This window comes from Myotis davidii, unplaced genomic scaffold, assembly GCF_000327345.1.
Source record: "Myotis davidii unplaced genomic scaffold, ASM32734v1 scaffold705, whole genome shotgun sequence".
Taxonomy (NCBI): domain Eukaryota; kingdom Metazoa; phylum Chordata; class Mammalia; order Chiroptera; family Vespertilionidae; genus Myotis; species Myotis davidii.
The window spans coordinates 1,266,800-1,287,370 of record NW_006296405.1 but is presented as its reverse complement, the minus strand read 5'-3'; the positions used below and the strand labels follow the sequence as shown (position 1 = coordinate 1,287,370).

General features: G+C 47.0%; 2 protein-coding genes across 8 annotated transcripts in view; one reads left to right on the top strand and one right to left on the bottom strand.

Moving 5' to 3' along the window:
• Positions 1-6,840, top strand: part of IRF5 (interferon regulatory factor 5) — a 10,941-nt gene extending 4,101 nt beyond the window's left edge. For both annotated transcript variants that reach the window (XM_006771388.2, XM_006771389.2), the window contains exons 2-9: positions 979-1,184; positions 3,332-3,521; positions 3,926-3,990; positions 4,453-4,486; positions 4,639-4,908; positions 5,144-5,536; positions 5,626-5,744; positions 6,018-6,840. In XM_006771388.2, the coding sequence (XP_006771451.1) occupies positions 979-1,184; positions 3,332-3,521; positions 3,926-3,990; positions 4,453-4,486; positions 4,639-4,908; positions 5,144-5,536; positions 5,626-5,744; positions 6,018-6,248 (1,508 nt within the window). In that variant the 3' untranslated portion in view covers positions 6,249-6,840. The remainder of the gene's footprint in view (positions 1-978; positions 1,185-3,331; positions 3,522-3,925; positions 3,991-4,452; positions 4,487-4,638; positions 4,909-5,143; positions 5,537-5,625; positions 5,745-6,017) is intronic.
• Positions 6,841-13,924: 7,084 nt separating this feature from the next.
• The window catches only part of TNPO3 (transportin 3), a 104,664-nt gene continuing 98,017 nt past the window's right edge, over positions 13,925-20,571 (bottom strand). For all 6 annotated transcript variants that reach the window (XM_015568891.1, XM_015568888.1, XM_006771385.2 and 3 more), the window contains 2 exons: positions 17,303-17,394; positions 13,925-15,089 (listed from right to left, as the gene is read on the bottom strand). In XM_015568891.1, coding sequence (XP_015424377.1) covers positions 17,334-17,394 — 61 coding nt within the window. In that variant the 3' untranslated portion in view covers positions 13,925-15,089; positions 17,303-17,333. The remainder of the gene's footprint in view (positions 15,090-17,302; positions 17,395-20,571) is intronic.

Sequence of the window (20,571 nt, the reverse complement as noted above, 5' to 3'; positions counted from 1 at the left end):
CTCACTCTCTTAGATCAGAGGGGATGGGAGGCAGAGACTGGCCTGGGGAGGTGGCACTGGCTCCCAGTGGGCAGCCGTTAGACCTTACCTGTGCAGTCCCCACGGCTCTGGGCAGCATGGGTCTGTGCTCACCAATTGCTGGAAGAACGCGTGGATCAGGGGGAGGCCTCAGTCTAGGAAGCTGATGGCTTTACAAGGATAGGACCTAAGTCAGGTGACGCAGGAGGGAGACTGAGTGTGCTGATGGGACTTCGCTCAAGAATCCAGGTGGGGGAAGCTTGATCCCTGAGGGAAATTGAGGGAGAAGGGAAGCTCTGAGGACTGGGTGTGCAGGCCGTCCCTCCATTCTCAGGTCTACCTTGTTCTTGGGCCAGGTTTCCTAGAAGGCAGTTTAGTGAGGAGGAGGGGAGGGAGGGGGCGGGGCGGGGCGCGGAGAATGCTAAGCAGGGATGTGGAATCAGCTGGAGGCTGGCTGCAGCCTGCCCCTGGGCCCTGGGGTGCGCACACAGGAGCACCCGCTTGCTCCACCTGAAGCCTTTTGTCCCTGTGTGTCCGTCACTCACTGGCCACGGCTGCCTCCCGAGGGGAGGAGCGCCTGCCTGGAGTGAGCCAAGCAAGGAGGGCAGGTTCCGAGATGGGCAGCTTTGAGCCTCCTGCTGTGCCAGCCTCCTGACAGCTGGGGAAGTGATGCCCCATCTGGTAGAGGGCGTCTGGTGGGACATCCACTACCCCCGACTTCCCTTCCCCCAACACAGATCAGGTGCAGGGCCCTGTGATGAGAAAGCTGATGGTTGGAAAGGGAACTGGCTTTGAGCAGCTGGATGGACTGGAGAGACTCCAGCCCCCAGTGCTGGGAGGAAGGGAAAGTCCTAACGCCGTGGCTGGGCCCCTGGAGCACCCCTCCCTCCCCATGCCGCTCTGCCAAAGGAGTAGCCAGCGGCACAGCTGCTGATGCGCCCCTCTGTCTTCCTCCTGCAGACCCCTTTGCCATGAACCAGCCTGCCCTGGGGGTCGCCCCTCCGCCCCGCCGCGTGCGGCTGAAGCCCTGGCTGGTGGCCCAGGTGAACAGCTGCCAGTACCCAGGGCTCCAATGGGTCAATGGCGAAAGGAAATTCTTCTCCATCCCCTGGCGCCATGCCACTAGGCACGGCCCCAGCCAGGACGGAGATAACACCATCTTCAAGGTAAGCCCTGGACAGGAGACTGCCTGGGCCTCTGAGGAAGCCCCTCCCGCAGAAGAGGACCCCCCATTCCAACTCAGACTGGCCACTCATCCAGTTGTCTTGCTGCAGGTGACCCTGGGCCTGGACTCAGGGGACACAGGCATAACCACAGGGTATAGCTTTTCTAACCTGATCCCCAAAGCAAGGTGGGGACTGATGGGCCCCCAGAAGGCCTTCCTCCTCCTCTTTCTCCTCCCCTTTGTTCTGGTCTCATTCTCATCACACATGCGCACACATGCAGTGTGCTTGTCTGGTGTACACATACCCGAAGACAGCAGGCAGCAGTATGATTTTAACACCTTGAGGTGACTGCTGTGACTATGTTTTGCTTGCATTTTGTTTTCTGCACAAATGCATCTATGAAATGCAGATGTAGAATCCAACTATATATTGTTTTGTAACCTGCATTTTTTCAGTCAACATCAGTGACTGCTGCAGGTTCCATTGGAGGGGTCCAGCACGGGCTAGCCACCCAGTCCCAGTTTTTGGACACTTTGGATTGCTTTTAGTGTTTCAGTGTCGAAGACCACATTGCCGGGCACATCCTCTAACCAGTGGTTCTCAACCTTGGCTGCACATTAGAATCACCTGGGAATCTTTAAAATCCTGATTTCTGGGCCTCATCCTCCAGAAATTCTGTTTCTTTGTTATGGGGTGGGGCCACAGCATTAGTAACAAAGAAACAGAATTTCTGGAGGATGAGGCCCAGAAATCAGGATTTTAAAAAGATTCCCAGGTGATTCTAATGTGCAGCCAAGGTTGAGAACCACTGCTCTAAACTCTTACCTGTTGCACATCTTAAATGATTTTCTTTGGGGTTAGTTCCCAGAGTTAAAAATTGCTGGGTCAAAGAGAATGTTTATTTTTAAAGCTGGATATATGTTTTTTAGTCCTTGCACTTGATATTTACCTTTTCAAGGTTATTTTTTGAATCTCAGGCCAAGTGTATCAGCAACTCTGGTTGGAAAGCCTGGGAACATTTTTATTTTTTAAGATTTTTAAAAATTGATTTTTAGAAAGAGAAAGAGAGAGAGATGAAGGGAGAGGGGGAGAGAGAGAAGCATCGATGTGAGATGAAAACATCAAGATCAGCTGCCTCCCGCATGCTCCCTACCAAGGATGAGCCCTCAACCCGGGCCTGTGCCCTGAAGCAGAATGAGACCTTCTGATGCAACGGGTAACATCCAACCAACTAAGCCACACCGGCCAGACCTTTTAAAGGTTCTTTTCAAATCCATTTCCTATTTCTGAATAGTGTGAAGTGGTCTCCCTCCCACACGTCTCCAGCCACCCACCCCTTTCCCAGAGGCAGTTAGTAGCAGTTTCTTGTTTATCCTTCCTGAGAGATTTTTGTGCCTATGGACAAAAATATGTCCTTATCCTTCCCCCAACTTTTGCAAAATGATAGAGGTACATGCATACTCTCCTGCACCTCATATTTCTTAAAAATCACAACACGTCAGTACATCAAAAGCTTCCTCCTTCCCCCCTTGCTTCCCAGTCTTCCGTAGTTAATTTAACCAGTCCCCATTGATGGGCATTTAGGTTATTTTGGGTCATACGCTTTTACAAACAGCGTTGCAATGAATAAGCTTGAATGTGCAGAATTTCGTGTGGACGCTTGTGTAGCTGTAGGATAAATTCCCAGTAGCTGAATGGTTGGATTAAAGGGTAGAAACATTTGTAGTCCTGGTATCAACCAAATTGCTCTCCAGAATAGTGATACCCACAATGCAAGTGCACGGAGCCTATCCAAGCACAGACACAGTTCGGAGAGCTTTATGGGCCACCCTGTGGAGTAGGTACTACAGTGGGGAGACCACAGCTAAGAAACAAAATGACAGGCCCCTGGCATAGAGCTGGTGGTGGCAGTTTCTGGACCCCAACCCACACCCACACCCAGACCCATGCTCTCATCCAGCACGTCACGCCACCCTCCTTGGAGACTGTGCCTGTCACCCTCCAGGAGCAGTGAATGTAACGCCTTTCAAAGGACCCGGCGTCCTCTCTCCCACCTTGCAGACCACAACTCCCATCAGCTAGGAGGGGCTAGGCTTTGGTGAGGGCCGAGGTTCTCTGTCAGTGCCTGTCTTCTCTTCCTGCCGCAGGCCTGGGCCAAGGAGACGGGGAAGTATACGGAGGGGGTGGACGAGGCTGACCCAGCCAAGTGGAAGGCCAACCTGCGCTGTGCCCTGAACAAGAGCCGTGACTTCCGCCTCATCTATGACGGGCCCCGGGACATGCCACCTCAGCCCTACAAGATCTACGAGGTCTGCTCCAACGGCCCCACTCCCGCAGGTAAGGTGCCCGGCCCTGTGCGGACCACCTCGGGGGCTGTGCACGAGAGCCCAGGCCTTCCACGCTCAGTGGTCAGGCACGTGCTACTAGGTCGTAACAGCCAGGCCTTCCAGGAGTCACCTGGGATGGGCCTTTTGTGGGGCCAGGAATGGCTTGGCAGGGCCAGGGCCGCAGTCTGCTTCCTCAGCCAGCCCTTGTTCTTGGCTCTCGGTGGCCCAGGAGCTGCGTGCCATGAGGTCAGGGAGGCCCTTACTGATTCCTGAAGGCTTGGCGGCCCTTCACCTCACTGGGCAGCTCTGGGCAGGGGAGAAGCCACAGCAGGAGCTGCCACATGAGGCCCCGTGGCCTTCCTTCTCCTCCCCCACCGACTCCCTTCCTGTCTTTCTTTTCTCTCCCGTCTGCAGAGTCACAGCCCACTGAGGATTACATTTGTGGCCCCGGAGAGGAGGAGGATGAGGAAGAGGAAGAGGTGAGCAAGTCATTCTCCCAGGGTCTGCCTGCCCTGCCGGGGAGAGCCTGGAGGGGGCGCCCTTGGTTCTCCTCTGCTCCTGGGCCCAGCAGCCCATTCCTCTGGGAGCCTGCTCTTCCAGAAGCTCTACTTGAGTTTCTCCCTGGGACCTGAGCATAGAAACGAAGTCACCACCTTAACGCCCTGGGCTTTGTTGGCTGACTGACCCTCACAGTAGCTGGGCTTGGTAGCTACTCCGCCTGTTCAGAAGGCAGGTGCGGAAGCAGGCGGGGAGGACTCACTGGCCTGCCTGGGCAGCAGGACTGGGACTGGAGGCAGGGCCTGGCCTCCGCTAAGCTGAAGCCTGGGGAAAGGCCTGTGGTTCTCACGTGTTATTTCTTCAGCATCAGATCAATGTAATAACCTGTGCTCCCTTGTCTCTCTGGCCTCTTCCCTCCTCCTTTGCCTGTGTCTTCACTTCAGCTTCAGAGGATGTTACCAGGCCTGAGCCTCACAGGTGGGACCGGGAGGTGGTGTGGTGGGGGGCCTAGTATAAGGAGAACCTGGGAGGGGCTGAAGGTGCGGTGGGGGGAGGCCCAGGCTGGGAAGAGTGGGCCTGGAGGCAGTTCCTAGAATTGGCCTCAGAGCTCTGTCCCCCACCCTCTGTAGAAGCAGTGCAGCCTGGCCCGGCAGTGGCACCCTATCCTTTACCCAAAGAAGATGCTAAGTGGCCACCCACTCTCCAGCCACCTGTGGTGCTGGGCCCCCCTGCTCCAGACCCCAGCCACCTGGGCCCTGCCCCTGCTGACTCTGCTGCCTTTGGAGACCTTCTCCCAGAGGTCCCGCCCAGCCTGCCGCCTGGGCCCCTGGCTGCCAGCCTGCCACCCGCAGGCGAACAACTCCTGCCCGACCTGCTGATCAGTCCCCACATGCTGCCTCGTAAGAACCCAGGGACTGGTGGGCTGGGCCAGGTCAAGCGGTGCTGGGGGTTGGTTTGCCAAGAGGTTGGAGGATGGTGAAGAAAAGGATGCCCATGCCAGTCCCTCCTTGGGTGGGGGAATGAGTGGGAGAGATGACAAGAGGACTAGCAGCTGAGCAGAGGAAGTCAGTGAGCGGCTGCAGAGTGGGGAGAGCAGGGCTCACAGGCAGGGTGGTCCTGCCCCTCTGCCCGCAGTTACCGACCTGGAGATCAAGTTCCAGTACCGGGGGCGGCCGCCCCGTGCCCTCACCATCAGCAACCCACACGGCTGCCGGCTCTTCTACAGCCAGCTGCAGGCCACCCAGGACCAGGTGGAGCTCTTCGGCCCTGTGAGCCTGGAGCAGGTGCGCTTCCCCAGCCCCGAGGACATCCCCAGCGACAAGCAGCGCTTCTACACGAACCAGCTGCTGGATTTCCTGGACCGCGGGCTCATCCTCCAGCTGCAAGGCCAGGACCTGTATGCCATCCGCCTGTGCCAATGCAAGGTGTTCTGGAGTGGGCCCTGCGCCTCGGCCCACGGCTCGCACCCCAACCCCATCCAGCGGGAGGTCAGGACCAAACTCTTCAGCCTGGAGCATTTTCTCAACGGTGAGGCCCCCCTATCCAGTTCCTCCCGGCCTCCGCTCATCCAGGGGCAGGGTTCTCGCCTCTGACTAAGGGTCTCGTTCTTCCTGCAGAGCTCATCATGTTCCAGAAGGGTCAGACCAACACCCCACCACCATTTGAGATCTTCTTCTGCTTTGGGGAGGAGTGGCCGGACCGCAAACCCCGAGAGAAGAAGCTCATCACTGTACAGGTATACCATCCTCTCCCAACCCCCAACTCTGCTCTGGCTTGAATACCGGGGAGTCCTGAGACAAGCCCTTGCCCCACAGTCGGGACTCAGGGCTCTCTGGGTCGTGTGAACACGGCAACCAGAAGCAATCTAGGCCCAGGGCTGCTGGAAGTAAAATTTGGTGCCCCTCCTTCCCGGTGGCTGCAGTCCACCACCCGCCCCCTGGTGGTCGTGCTCCTGCACAACTAGGTCTGACAGCCCCATTGGGTTCTCCCTGTTCTCTTTGCTGCCCAGGTGGTGCCCGTCGCGGCTAGGTTGTTGCTGGAGATGTTCTCAGGGGAGCTTTCCTGGTCAGCCGATAGCATCCGGCTACAGATCTCCAACCCAGACCTCAAAGACCACATGGTGGAGCAGTTCAAGGAGCTCCATCACATCTGGCAGGCCCAGCAGCAGCTGCAGCCTGTGGCCCAGGCCCCTCCTGCGGGCCCCGAGCCCTGGCCAATGCACCCGGTTGGCATGCAATGAGGCTGCAGCGAGTGACTGAAACAGGCTTCCTGGGAGGCTCTGTGGACTGACATGGAGGTGTGACAGCCCCAGTGGGCACCTGCCTGGCTGCAGGGTCCTATCTCTGGCTCTCCTGGAAGTGGATTTGGGCCAAGAAGGAGAGGGAAGAGAGGCCTGAATTCCAGATTCTCTGGGTAGAAGCTGAGGGAAGCCGGAAGCCAGTTTTGCTTCGGGGCTCTGCTTCTGGACACGCCTCTCCTCTGCTAGCTCTGGTTGCTGGCTCTGGGGGAATTCAGCCATCAACACCAGTAAGCAGGGAAGGACCTCCCCGATGCCCGGGGCCTCACAGTACAGAGGAAATTGCCCCCGAGTCCCCCATTCCCTCTGTGCCAGGTCCCCCTGGCAGGGCTTCGGCAGGGCCTGGGCCTGATTTGGGGGTTCCCTAGGTTGAGCCTCGCTTCCTGATCTCTCTCCTTCCTGAGACAGATATGAGCACTTAGGTATTATACCAGATACTTAAGGCTGGCAGCTACCTCCTTTCTTGAGAGTCCAAGAACCTGGGGTAGAAAGTGGAATGTTATGTATTTTTGGATTAATAAATGTTAAAAACAGACTTGGCTATTCTTTACTTTTTCCAGTTCCACTGCTTCCATGCTGTTCTAACAGACCCCCTTTCTGCTGCCAGCTGCGCCCGCCCCCCCTTTGTCTCCGGGCCGCTGACACTGGGAGGGCCTGCCTTCCAGGTGGATGAGTCAGTGGGGCCTCCATAAACACTCACCGGCTGGCGGCTTTCCAGGCGGAAGCTGGCTAAGGCAGGGGTGTGGATTTTTAAACGTGTGCAGAATTTAAAATCCTGTCCAAATCAATTTTTCCCATAAGAAATGGTGAAAAAAGGCTGGTATTTCAGCTACACGTAGGACCATTACATCCTCACGTATATTCATACACAATTGAATATATTAGGACCAATACATGCAAATTGGTAGCTCAGGGTTTGAATCTGGCTCATACATGTAATTTTCTGGCCTGAACAATTTTGTTGTTTTTGTTGATCTTTTTGTTATGGAAGATTTTAAACATCTGTGAAAGTAGGGAGAACGGTATGGAATCCTCATGTAGTAGCTTCAACAATTATCAACTCATAGTCTTTCTCACCTAAACGCCCATCCACACCCCCATTGAGATTATATTGAGGCAATTGCTACACATAACAGTTCGAGTATAAATAGAATATATTTCTAAAAGACAAGGATGTTCTAAAAAAACACAAAAATATAACTGACAAAATTAATTTCTTATCAACTATCTGTTGTTTAAAATGTAAGGTTTTATTCCCTTGCAATTTGTGGAAGAAGCTGCAATGTTTGTTCTGCATTTTGCTTTTGCCTAGATGCCGCTGACTGCACCTCCGTTGCGTTGCTAACATATTTTGTCTTCCTGTACTGGCATTTCCTGTAAATTGGTACTTTGGCCGACATTCTGGATTCTAGAGGCTCAACTAGATGTAGATTTTTGTTTTGACTTTCTATTAGTGGGTATTTGAGTTGTTTCCGTCTTTAGTTATTATACATCATGCTACAGTTAATAGGCTTGGATTTACTTACATCTTTTCATATTTTTGCCAGTGTATCTTTCAGATGGAGCCCCAGAAATGGAATTTCTGGGCCAAAGCATAAATGGATATAATTTTGCCAGATATTGGCAAAATCCTGATCAATCTATCAGTGTGCCTATTTTCCCAGGCTCACCAACAGACTATATTGCCTTTTTGCCAACCTGACAAGTGAGAAATAGTATCTCAATGCCATTTCTTGTTACAAGCAAGGCTGAGGTGAGCATCTATATATGGTTACATGGCCTGTGCAGACTTTTTTCTTTTTTGAAATTTCTATTGTTGAGAGTATTACAGATGTCCCCCTTTTTTCTTCCCTTTGCCCCCTTCCACCTGATTCCTGACCCACCTCGGGCCTTCACCACCCTATTGTCTGTGTCCATAGGTAATGCATATATGCATACAAGATCTTCAGTTATTCTCTTCCTACCCCCCAACCTCCTTCCCTCTGAGATTCGTCAGTCTGTTCCATGTGTCCATGCTTCTGATCCTATGTTATTTACTAGTTTATTTTGATCATTAGATTTCTTGTTCGTTTATTTTTATTTTCAATTGTTGATAGATATGTATTTATTGCCATTTTATTGTTCATATTTTTTATAATTTCTTCTTCTTTCCTTTTTATTTTTATTTTTTCTTCTTAAACAATATCCTTCAACATTTCATGTAATACTGGTTTGGTGGTGATGAACTCCTTTAGCTTTTTCTTGTCTGTGAAGCTCTATCTGACCATCAATTCTAAATGATAGCTTTGCTGGGTAGAGTGATCTTGGTCGTAAGTCCTCACTATTCATCACTCTGAATATTTCTTGCCACTCCCTTCTGGCCTGCAAAGTTTCTGTTGAGAAATCAGCTGACCGTCGTCTGGGTGCTCCCTTGTAGGTAACTAACTGCTTTTCTCTCACTGCTTTTAAGATTCTCTCTGTCTTTAATGTTTTACATTTTAATTATGATGTATCTTGGTGTGGGTCTCTTTGGGTTCCTCTTGTTTGGGACGCCGGGCTTCCTGGACTTGTAAATCTATTTCTTCCACCAGGTAGGGGACGTTTTTTGTCATTATTCCTTCAAATAGGTTTTCAGTGTCTTGCTCGCTCTCTCTTCTCCTTCTGGAACCCCCATAATGTGAATGTTGGTACATTTGAAGTTGTCCCAAAGGCTCCTTATACTATCTTCATATTTTTGGGTTCCTTTTTCTTTTTGCTCTTCTGATTGGGTGTTTTTTACTTCCTCATATTCCAAATCGGTTTCTAGAGATTGTTGAGTAACCTTATAACCATTGTTTTGAACTCTGTGTCATAGTAGTTTGTTTGCTTCCATTTCTTTCATTTGAAATGTTTCTTTGTTTCTGCATTTTGGCTGCTTCCCTGTGTTTGTTTCTATGTATTAGATAGAGCTGTTATGTCTCCTGGAATTGGTAGCATGGCCTTGTGTATTAGGGGTCCTGTAGGGCCCAGTGACTCAGTCTCCCCAGTCACCTGAGCTGGGCACTCTAGGTGTGCCCCTGTGTGGGCTGTGTGTACAGTCTTATAGTTGAGCCTTGATTGCTGTTGGCACCACTGGGAGGAACTGAACTCCAGGCCAGTTGGCTGTGAGGACCAGCTGTGTCTACAATGGAAGAGCTGCTGTGCAGGAGACACCCCTATGGAGCAGGACTTGCTTCAGTGGGGCTTTGGTGCTCACTGAGTCTGCTCCTTGAGTATATCACTTGTAGATACTTAGAGTTGTAATCTGGTATAATCAGTTGTAACCTGAAGCTGTCCACTGAGTGCACTGGTTCTGGGGCCTCCCAAGAGATGCAAAGTCAGTCACTGCCTGGGGCCACCAGAGATCTGCAGATGACTACTTGTATTGGGCTAGGAAGTGCCCTGGCCAGGCCCAGCTGTGAAGCAAGGCAGACTGGTGCTAGTGCTGGGTCTTGGGCCTTTTGTTGATAGGTTTGGGGCATGCTGACTCCAGCTGCTGCTTGTTTAAGAGATTTTAACAGTCTGAAGCCTCAGCCAGGACAGGCCATTCATATGGAGAAACAGCTACAAACAGCTTGGGGGGGCTGCAAATTGGATGGGGCAGGGTCTCAGGGAATCACTAGGGTGGAGTAAACAGTGTGGGCCATGTTGATGGAAACTCAGATATGGCTGTCAGTCAGCTCTGCAATGGGGGAGGTCCCAGCACATGAACAATGACCCCTGTGAGCACCCCTATCTGGGAGAAAGCTGCCCCCAAGTTCCTGCCCTGATGCCAGTCAGTCCCCAATGAACACATTCCTCCCCATATATCCCTGGATTCCCTCAAAGCCACCACCTGGCACTGGAGCTCAGAGGAGGCAAGGCTGTGTAAGTGCGTGCAGGGGCCCTTTAAGAGGAACACCTGGGACTCCAGCAGCCTGTGTCTCTCAGCCATAATCCCCACTGTTTTTAAAAATATATTTTTATTAATTTCAGAGAGGAAGGGAGAGGGAGAGATAGAAACATCAATGATGAGAATCATTGATTGGCTGCCTCCTGCACGCCCCCTACTGGGAATGGAGCCCGCAAACTGGGCATGTGCCCTTGACTGGAATTGAACCCAGGACCCTTCAGTCGGCGGGCCAACACTCTATCCACTGAGTCAAACCAGCCAGGGCAACAACCCCTACTGATTTTTACAGTCCAAAGTTACAGGGACTTCTATTCCCGGCTCTGAAACCCTGGGCTGAGGGACTGGTGTGCAGCCGGGACTCCCTACTTCTCATGGCCCCTTTTCCATACTGCACTTATGTACAGAGGTTTCAAAATCGTTAAACTCAAGGTTCTTTAAGAAACTTTACCAACTAGAGAACAGTGCTTACATACAGTTCCTTTTTTGTCTCTAGTCTTATTTTTTCAGCCACCTTTCTCCTCACTGGCCTGTGCAGCTCTATTTCCCCTTTAGATTGAAATTAGTTGTCAACACTTTAAAATTAGATGTTACATATCTGATTTCCAGCGTCTCAGAAAATTGGCAAACTTAGAAAGACTATCTCACATTCCCTAACGGCAAGAATCAGCTGGAACTTTAGATGGGAATATCCCACAGTTCAGTGGTCCTCTCTGAGCCTGCTTCACTTTTCACTGCCTTGCCCCAAAGGCCTTTGAGTTTGCAGCCCTTAATAAATGGTGGAGCAGGGAGACTGAACAGATGAATTATGGAAGCTTAGAAGATCTGCACTAGGCGACCACTGGTGGACTTCAATACTGCAGGCAACTCGTGGTTGCTGAAAATCTCCCCTGGGGTCTACTTATGTTTTTTTTGTTTGTTTGTTTTTGTTTTTGTTTTTTAAATATATTTTATTGATTTTTACAGAGAAGAAAGGAGAGGGATAGAGAGCCAGAAACATCAATGAGAGAGAAACATCGATCAGCTGCCTCCTGCACACCCCCCACTGGGGATGTGCCCGCAACCAAGGCACATGCCCCCAACCGGAATCGAACCCGGGACCCTTGAGTCCGCAGGCCGACACTCTATCCACTGAGCCAAACCGGTTCGGCTACTTATGTTTTGATTTCTTAAAAAATAAAAGCAAAACCAGAAACAGCACACGTGGCTATCATTTTACATAGATCTGTGCTGTAGTAGCCAGGTGTGCATGAACACTACCCAAGAGAAGGGACAGGCATTACCCATTCCAGAGGTTAAAGGCAGGACGATGCTGTTGGATTTCACTGCTCCTAGCTACGCTAGAGTTCTGCTCGGTAGTGGCCTGACTGTGCTAGTGGCCTCTGCTAGTGTTGAGGTTGGGATCCACAGTACACTGATGTTCATGACCTTGGGGATGAACACATTCCTCTAGCACCCAGTAGTTTCCCTGACAAAGTTCATCCTTGTATCCAACAAAATAGTCCCTTTTAATTCAAAACTCCTGCCTCTAACACAGCTTTTCATTGACATAAAGACCTTTTCAGTATTCAGAGCAGGAGAGGATATTGATGGGCTTTCCAATCAGAGAACTGTTCTTGGAAACAACTTTCTCATTTGCTGATAATGTATCTAAAAAAAATCAGGCATACCTTGTTTCATACTATTGGATTTTTAATTTCTCTGAATTTTGGCTTTCATTTTTGCAAAATGATTCAGTTAAGCCAGGCCACACAAGGTGGACACGTATGTTGCATTTATGAGGTGTTGATTCCGTTCAAAAACTCAAGTTCCTTTGTCTTATTTACCCTACACTCTCAGTATTGAACTTTCTAGAACAGGTACATAAAAATTACGTTATTGCCCTGACCGGTTTGGCTCAGTGGAGAGGGCATTGGCCTGCAGACTGAAGGGTCCCAGGTTCAATTCTGGTCAAGGGCACATGCCCAGGTTGCAGGTTCGGTCCCCAGGAAGGGGTGTCCAGCCAACCAATGATTCTCATCGATGTTTCTCTCTCTCTCTCACCCTTCCTCTCTGCAATCAATACAAATATATATATATATTTTAAAATTTTGTCATTTTCTTTGTGTAATCTTGCTGGGAATAGCCCCAATGGATATGTTTCACATAATCATGACTAAAATTTCTTGGTTAAGCCAATTGTGGAAATGAGGGAACAATTATATGGGGACTTTCTGACTTAAGTTCAGATGCAAGACTCTAGTTCAGCCGTGGGCAAACTACGGCCCGTGGGCCGGATCCGGCCCGTTTGAAATGAATAAAACTAAAAAAAAAAGAGACCGTACCCTTTCATGTAATGATGTTTACTTTGAATTTATATTAGTTCACACAAACACTCCATCCATGCTTTTGTTCTGGCCCCCCGGTCCAGTTTAAGAACCCATTGTGGCCCTTGAGTCAAAAAGTTTGCCCACCCCTGGTCTAGTTCTTCTTCCACTAGACAATGTCATACAGGAACACAATGTCTACATTGGGTACCTGATCCCAAACAGTTCCTTCTGAAATTAAAGCCTGTGTGGGTATCCTTGCCACACCAGAAAGTAATGACTGTTTGTAATAACTACTCTGAAACAATCTGTAAGACAGTACAGTGAGGCCTTGACCCTGTTAATGAGATGAGAGCTCTGGTTTCCAAAGCTCTACCTGTGGGGATGTTCTCTGCATTAACTCGGATATGCATGCCACATGCTATTTTTCAGTGGCTGGAGAGTTGTACTGAGACTTCCATATGTTTTCTTCAGTCCCAGACACAACTTTTTGATATAAAAGCTGAATTCCTTAAACAGAAAAGTCAACTGGCTGTTGCAAGGATCTAGTACTGGATCAGGCTTCAAAAATTTTGTTTACCCAGAAAATGAGAAGACTGGCTGAGGTATTGTGCTGATCTCCAGAATTTGATAATCTCACTCCAAACACTGTTTCACATTCAAGTTTTCCACTCCCCTTCCAACAACGCCTCTTTCGAGGGTAAACTCTGAGTACTCTGAGTCCCACTGATGTTATGCTGGACAGTTTCACTGATTTCAGACACTAGATGCAGTTCTGCAGTCAAGATCATTAGCTCAGACCCCAATTTACTGTAACACACTGTATGCTCCCATTTTTAAAAAACTCAAGAAAAGGCAAACTAGTCTACAATGACAGAAAGCGGACCAGTGGCTACTTGGGCATGTGGGAGAAGAGGCATGAGGAAACTTTTGGGAGCGAATAGGTTCACTATCGTTGATTGTTACTGATTTCGTGGGTGTATCCTCTGTCAAAGCTTATCAGTACATCTTTAGTATGTGCAGCTTTCAGTATGTCAATTATACTTCTCTACGGGCATTCTTTTGCTTGTTTTCTTTTTTTTAAAGACCAAATACTCAGCAGGTTAGCAAACAATCAATGTACTTGGGTGGCCATTGTGGAAAGAATATACACATTTCTGATTAATATGCTGAGTGACCCATTCTCTTTTCCACTGAGACTGTACAAAAAGATAAAATTTAGCATGAAGAATTTCAGGGTGAACTAGAAGATGCAGGATGAGTCACTCTCCTGAAATATGAAGGGTTTGTGGCACTGAAGACAGGGGCCTGCCCTTTAAACTTCATCCCCGGACTATCAAATAACAACTAAGATGGTTTACATAAGTGGTCTAGCTGTACCATTTTAGAACTATGAGGCAGTGAAAGGAAGTGAAAACAAACACTAATTAAATTTTAAAAATTTATTTTTCTTTTCTTTTTTTTCTGTTGCTGATTTGTTCTTGAGATGGCTACAACACCAGACAGAACAGTGCCCTCGTATGTAATGCCTGTGTGGGGCTGCAACTCCTTTAGAACATTAAGATCTGCTTTGGGCTTCCTGCTCCTACCTCATCCCCATGAAGTCAAATAAGTTCCACATTTTTAGTAAAATACAGTTTAGTCCTGTAAACACTTTTTCCATATTCCCACCCTCTTTTGTTTCCTCATGTCTATGGGCGAAACATTAACTAAAACAACAACAACAACAAAAACCCTAAAACTTAGAATATACACTTATATCTCACTCACCCCAATTTTGGCTCTTTTCTTCATGGCTGATAACCCAATGTGGATTGGAAGTGGAGTCAGCGAGTTGGGATATACATGAATTTGGCCCTGGCAGGTCCTAGTATCACTTATGTGACCATGATATAAAATAGAAAAGGCTCCTTGCTTACTCCTCCCTGTCCTAACAACTCTATAAAGGTGGTAAGCAACAGTTGGGGAGGATGGAAAAAATTTCTACTCACTTTCATTAAAAGAGAAGGGGAAATGAGACAGACGGGATGGGAGAGAGAAAAAGAGGACAAAACAATAAAAAACCTTCCGAGGTGATCGTGACCCTTGTCTTCCAATTGCAGCTATATAGTTCACTCGAATTCCATTTTCCCCAAGTAACTGTTTTTGTTTCACAGAAAGCTTGTACCTTTACTTTTCTGTATATGCACATGTGTGGTGGCATGTGCATGGTAGCATGTGTGTATAGGTACGTGTATGTACGTGTGCATGTCATATGCTACCAGGAGGATGTTTCAGTTCTGGTTTCAGTTTAGTTTTCCTTTTTTATTCCTTAAAAATTATTTTTCCTTTTAGAAACAAGTTCATCAGGAAACCAGCTCCCCTCCCACCACGCCGGACAGGCTGTAGCCATCTTTTTAGAAATGGTGCTGATTTTCCCTCACATCCCCAAACAGGAACTCCTCAGGATGGCCTCAGAGGGCTGGAGTCTCTCCCTGTCTGGTGGGACGCCCTGGTGGCGGTAAAGGCCTCTCTGCCACAATGGAGGTTTCTGATTGTGGGACACAGTCTGGTTTTTATTTTCTTCTTGTCTTCTAATTAAAAAAGACATTCCTATAAAAGAGAGAAGATAGTCAATACTTGTGGTCCAGGAGATAGTGAGCATTTTATAAAGTCAAGCATAAGTTTCTAAACTTGCTCAGGTACCTCATTCTGGCCTGTCATAAGAACTCAGTAAAAAAAGGAAGTTGAAGGGGAGGGGCGGGTTGGGGGAGTAAGGGTCGGAGAGAGGGTAAAGGTGAGCCAGTAGGTCCAGGATGCCAACTCCAAACCAACCAGAAATCTCTTCTTCAGTCTATTAAATATTAGGGTTTCATGTAAGATGGATTGATTGATTTTACTAATTTCAGAGAGAGGAAGGGAGAGGGAGAGAGGGATAGAAACATCAATGATGAGAGAATCGCGGATTGGCTGCCTCCTGCACATCCCCTACTGAGGATCGAGCCTGCAACCCAGGCATGTGCCCTGACTGGGAATCGAATTGTGACCTCCTGGTTCATGGGTTGATGCCGGGCTAAGATTTTATTTTAAAAGAAGGTTTTGCCTGCTAAAATAAGTTTAAAAAACAATGATTTGGACTCCCTAGAAAGGATACTACTGTAAAATATTAAATAGAGTGGTTAAAAGTGAGGACTCTGGGACCCAAATATCTATATTTGAATTGTGGCCCTATCAACTACTGACCTCACATCTTGCAACTTCAATTTCCTCATTTGTAAAATGGGAATAACAACAGTAACTAACCCAGGGAACTTACGAGAATTATCTTAGTTAATACAGATAGCCCTAGCCAGTTTGGCTCAGTGGATAGAGCGTGGGCCCTTAGACTGAAGGGTTCCGGGTTTGATTCTGGTCAAGGACACATACCTTGGTTGCAGGCTTGATCCCTAGGCCCTGGTTGATGTGCATATGGGAAGCAACCAATTGATGTGCTTCTCTCACATCGATGTTTCTCTCTCTCTGTCGCCCCCCTCCCATCTTTCTACTCTTTCTAAGAATTCAATGGAAAAGTATCTTGGGTGAGGATTAACAACAACAACAAAACAGAATAAAAAACACTATATATAAAGTACCTGATACATAGTAAGGGCTCCATGAATGTTAGCTATGAACATTCACAGCTGTATAAGCAATGCGTATCAATGTTAGCTTTTATAGATACTGCAAAACCTAAGAATCGCAAGTGATATCACTACTCCTTAAAGAACCAAAGCATAGAAATGATTTCTGGTGTGGTGAGGCATTGTAGAATGGCACCTTCACCCACTAATGCATTTAATCACAACCCCCCAGCGAGTGCTGTACAGGAATGGAGGCCTGACTCCTGGAAGAATAAATTCTGCTCAAGACGTCAAAGCATGGGTTTAGAGGAGAGTTGCCTTTCTTCTCTCAGTCAAGAAACTGGCACCTAGATCCCACTACCCCGTCGTTTCTTTCCTCAGCTCAGCTTCTTGATTTGATTCAGGAAGCACAAAGAGAAAACTGATGCTCAGGAGGAAGACAGAGATGGCAGATCTCCCGACTCAATCAAAACCTGGCATTTCAGTATTCAAATTGCAAAAGTGATAATAACAAGCAACTTTGCTCATTAAATCTGAAGGTCAGGTTTAGGAGTAATATCATTTATTATGGTAAAGTTTAGGTCAGCAGTGTTTTCATCAAAGTAGCCAGGTTAAAAAATACTTATTTGTTTGTAAGCTATACACATTTACAATCCTAGAAGTGTCTGTGAGGAGAAGAGGGGAGGAACATTTTTTTGAGATATTCTACAACAGTCACTTTCTTATGGGGGTGAAATGGCATCCAAAGTAACTGACAATTATCTGCTACCTTGGCCCAAGGAAATCAGGAGCCTGCATTTCCCCGCTGCCCAGAAGTGTTGAATTGTTAGGTCTTCCCTGACTCTAGCTAGTATTAGTCCAAAGATGGGCAATAAAACATATGTCCAGCCCTGGCCGGGGTGGCTCAATTGGTTGGAGAGCCATTCCGTACACCAAAGGGTCATGGATTTGATTTCTGGTCAGGGCACACACCTAGGTTGCGGGTTCAATCTCCAGTCAGGATGTGTGCAGGAGGCAGCTGATCGATGTTTTTTCTCTCGCATCGATGTCTATCTGTCTCTCCCTTTCTCTCTCTCTCTCAAATCCATAAAAACATATCCTCAGGAGAGGATTCAAACAAACAAACAAACAAAGAAAAAACACACCTATGTGCACCCCGAGCACTCCGGACAGCCAGAGAAAACCTGGGAACTATATACTACTCACCTGGGTGACAGGCACAGTGCAGGAGTGTAAGCTATCGAAACAACCTGGTGAAGTCTCGCAAGGCCCAGCAAACTTGTTTACATTCCTCAGCACTAGAAAAGAAAAGGCAGGTTAGTCCCTAACTGATGACAAAGATACAATACTCTGAAAAACTGCAACACTGACTCTGCTTTCAATCTTTCTGTAACTCAAGGGTAGATATTAACTACTGCATATGAGAATAATTATAAACTGTGTGGTCCTTAAAGACTGGGCTTTGGAGAAAAAGTGCCAAAATTTGAATCCTGGCTCCAACGTGTCCTTGGGCAAGTTACCTATCTGCCTCAGTTTCTTCATCTATTATCTGCCTCAGAATGTCTTGAGAATTAAATCAGTTCATAATTATAAAGTGCTTAGACAGCGGTTCTCAACCTGTGGGTCGCAACCCCTTTGGGGGGGTCAAATGACTCTTTCACAGGGGTCGCCTAAAACCATCGGAAAACACATATATATTTACATATTGTTTTTGTGATTAATCGCTATGCTTTAATTATGTTCAATTTGTAACAATGAAATTGGGGGTCACCACAACATGAGGAACTGTATTAAAGGGTCACGGCATTAGGAAGGTTGAGAACCACTAGCTTAGGATAATAGAGCAGTGAACAAAATAGTATTCAACAACTGTAGGCTGCCTGCAACAACACTTGGTTAAAGCCCTTCACATAAAAAAACAACAAAAAAAAATCCCAAAGTAATTAAAAAGCAAGCATATTCATTTAAGGCCAATTATTTTAATTCTACGAGCTGAGCTAACTCAAATACCCTGGTTTCCTCATTCTCTTCCAAAGGCAGATTTTGTTTACAAAGCCCAGTCCAGCAACTAAGAGTCTATCAGTCATCGATTTTCTAGTTGAACAGGCTGCTCAGGGTTTTTCTCCTGTGGGAGGAGGAAGCAGGTCCTTAGACAAGCACTGAGATGCCGAGGTGGTATGAATAGCCCAATATCATCTGATCCTGTATTTTCTTTCTTTTTTGTTAATCCTCACTCGAGGATATTTTTTCCATTGATTTTTTTTTTTTTTAAAGAAAGTAGAAGGGAGGGGGAGAGACCGAGAGAAACATTGATATGAGAGAGACACTACAATCGGTTGTCCCCTTCCGCACCCCCCTCCCCCCAACGTCCGACAAGAGCCAGGGATGGAGCCTGCAAATAAAGTACGTGCCCTTGACTGTAATCAAACCCAGGACCCTTCAGTCTGGGGTCTGTCACTCCATCCACTGAGCCAAGCTGAATTTTCAAAAGGCCTTCTTTGTCCAAACAGAGGGAAAGGAAGTGCTTCCTAATATGCTACCCTTCTGTGGCCCTCTTCTTGGTTTGGAAAAACTCAGAGAAGATTCGATGTGAGAAGAAAGCTCCTTCTCTTTGTAATGGTCAAAGACCAGGGAGGAAACTGCTAACAGTGACCCCAAGGGAAAGGGGAAACGAGAGCCATCCCCTCAAGTGCCCACATCTGGATTTCTTCACCTTTTTTAAGGTCTGAAACATCATTAAGAACCTTGATTTAGACTACAGGACTTGATTCAACAGAATATACTAGAAACTTTTAGTCTCTCGCCATCCTAAAAATGTAATGAAAATGAGGACAGTCTTCTGGTTTTATCAGAATTTTGCCATTTGCTCTTTGTGAATTCAACATGCTTCAATGAGGGCATGGCATAACACTTCTCAGTCTATTTCCAAATCAATTTTGACTTTTAAGGGAGCAGCCAGGGTGAATGAGTGCCCATATCACTCATGTTCCCAATGTCATGAAGGAGCAAGATACATAACCAAGAGAAGTCACTGTGTGGTGTGCTGTGAGGGACTACGACAACAGGAAATAGTTAAACTTGCTGGAGACTCAAGAATCTGTTATCCTGATGCCTTACATGTTTTAAATTCTATCCTTCTTTAACCAGAGATCTTGGCTTAATCTGGAAGAAAAATGATAACGCCATCCTTAGCCTCTTTAGTGATGCATAAGAAGAAGTAACAAAATACAAGTCCAGGAGAACTATGGTGAGACAGGGTGAAATGAGGGACAGGCCACAGTGTCTCAACTCAGCTCAGTTTCTGCTCCCAATCTTGTCAGCAACTGCTCTGGCATAAGGGCTTCAGCCAAATGTTTAACTTAAGTGTCCTTGGTGTTTAAATTAAAAAAAAAAAAAAAGGATTTTTAAAAACTTCCTAGAAACTAGAACTATTTTGCTGATGTTGTTTTGTTTTTGCCTTAGTCCTTCTGTCCTTCCTTCCTTCCTTCCTTCCTTCATTTAAAGCTGCCACTATTTTTCTAGGTTCTGGCATCTAGTCCCACAATCCCAATTTGTCCACCATACTTGATAAGTACCATCTGAAAAACAGGCTTGGACTTGCTTAAATGACACTAAACCAGTTCACCTTCCCAGCTAGGATGGCAAACAAAGCAGCATGTTGAGGCAGGAGTTATAGGACCTTAAAACCAAAAGGGAGACTGAGTCATGCATGGAACACAAGGTTCAAGGGCAACATGCATACTAAAGATAGAATTAGTAAGAGGAGGTGAGCAATCTCAAACCCTTTCTCTTGCACCTCAACATTACCTCTTATGTTCATTTCCCACCATTATGTCACAGCCTACTATACGAGGAGCTGCAAAACTTGTTTAGCAATGAGAGATCAAGTAGGCCAGGTTGGTAGTGGACCTTTTTTTTCCATATCACAGGGCAAAGATCACAGATCTTTTTGTTCATAGCATTATTTGGATCCCTTTTCCTTGCCCCAAGATCTTAATTAAAGTAGGGAATGTCCATAACTTTACTTCAGACTTACTCTATTGTTCTACCTGTTATATGTTAGCCCAGATGAAGGAATATGGACTTGGTGGAGACTTATTCCAGAATGTGTGGGTGACTGTCTTAGAGCTAGCAGGAAACATGCTTCAGCAAGTTTTGTAATACATAATAACAATCTGGTAGATAATTTTCCATGGAGAAAGTTAACATTCACTAATCACCTACTATGTGCCAGATCTCATGATTTCCACTTGGTATCCCATAATAACTCTACTTTTGTTTTATTTTGTTAAAATATATTTTTATTGATTTCAGAGAGGAAAGAAGAGGAAGAGAGAGAGAGAAATATCAATGATGAGAGTGAATCATTTTTATTTTATTTTATTGTTTTATTGCTTAAAGTATTACAAAGAGTATTATATATGTCTCCTTTTTTTTTCCCTCCCCTTGACCCTCCCCTAGCCTCCCCTGCCCCC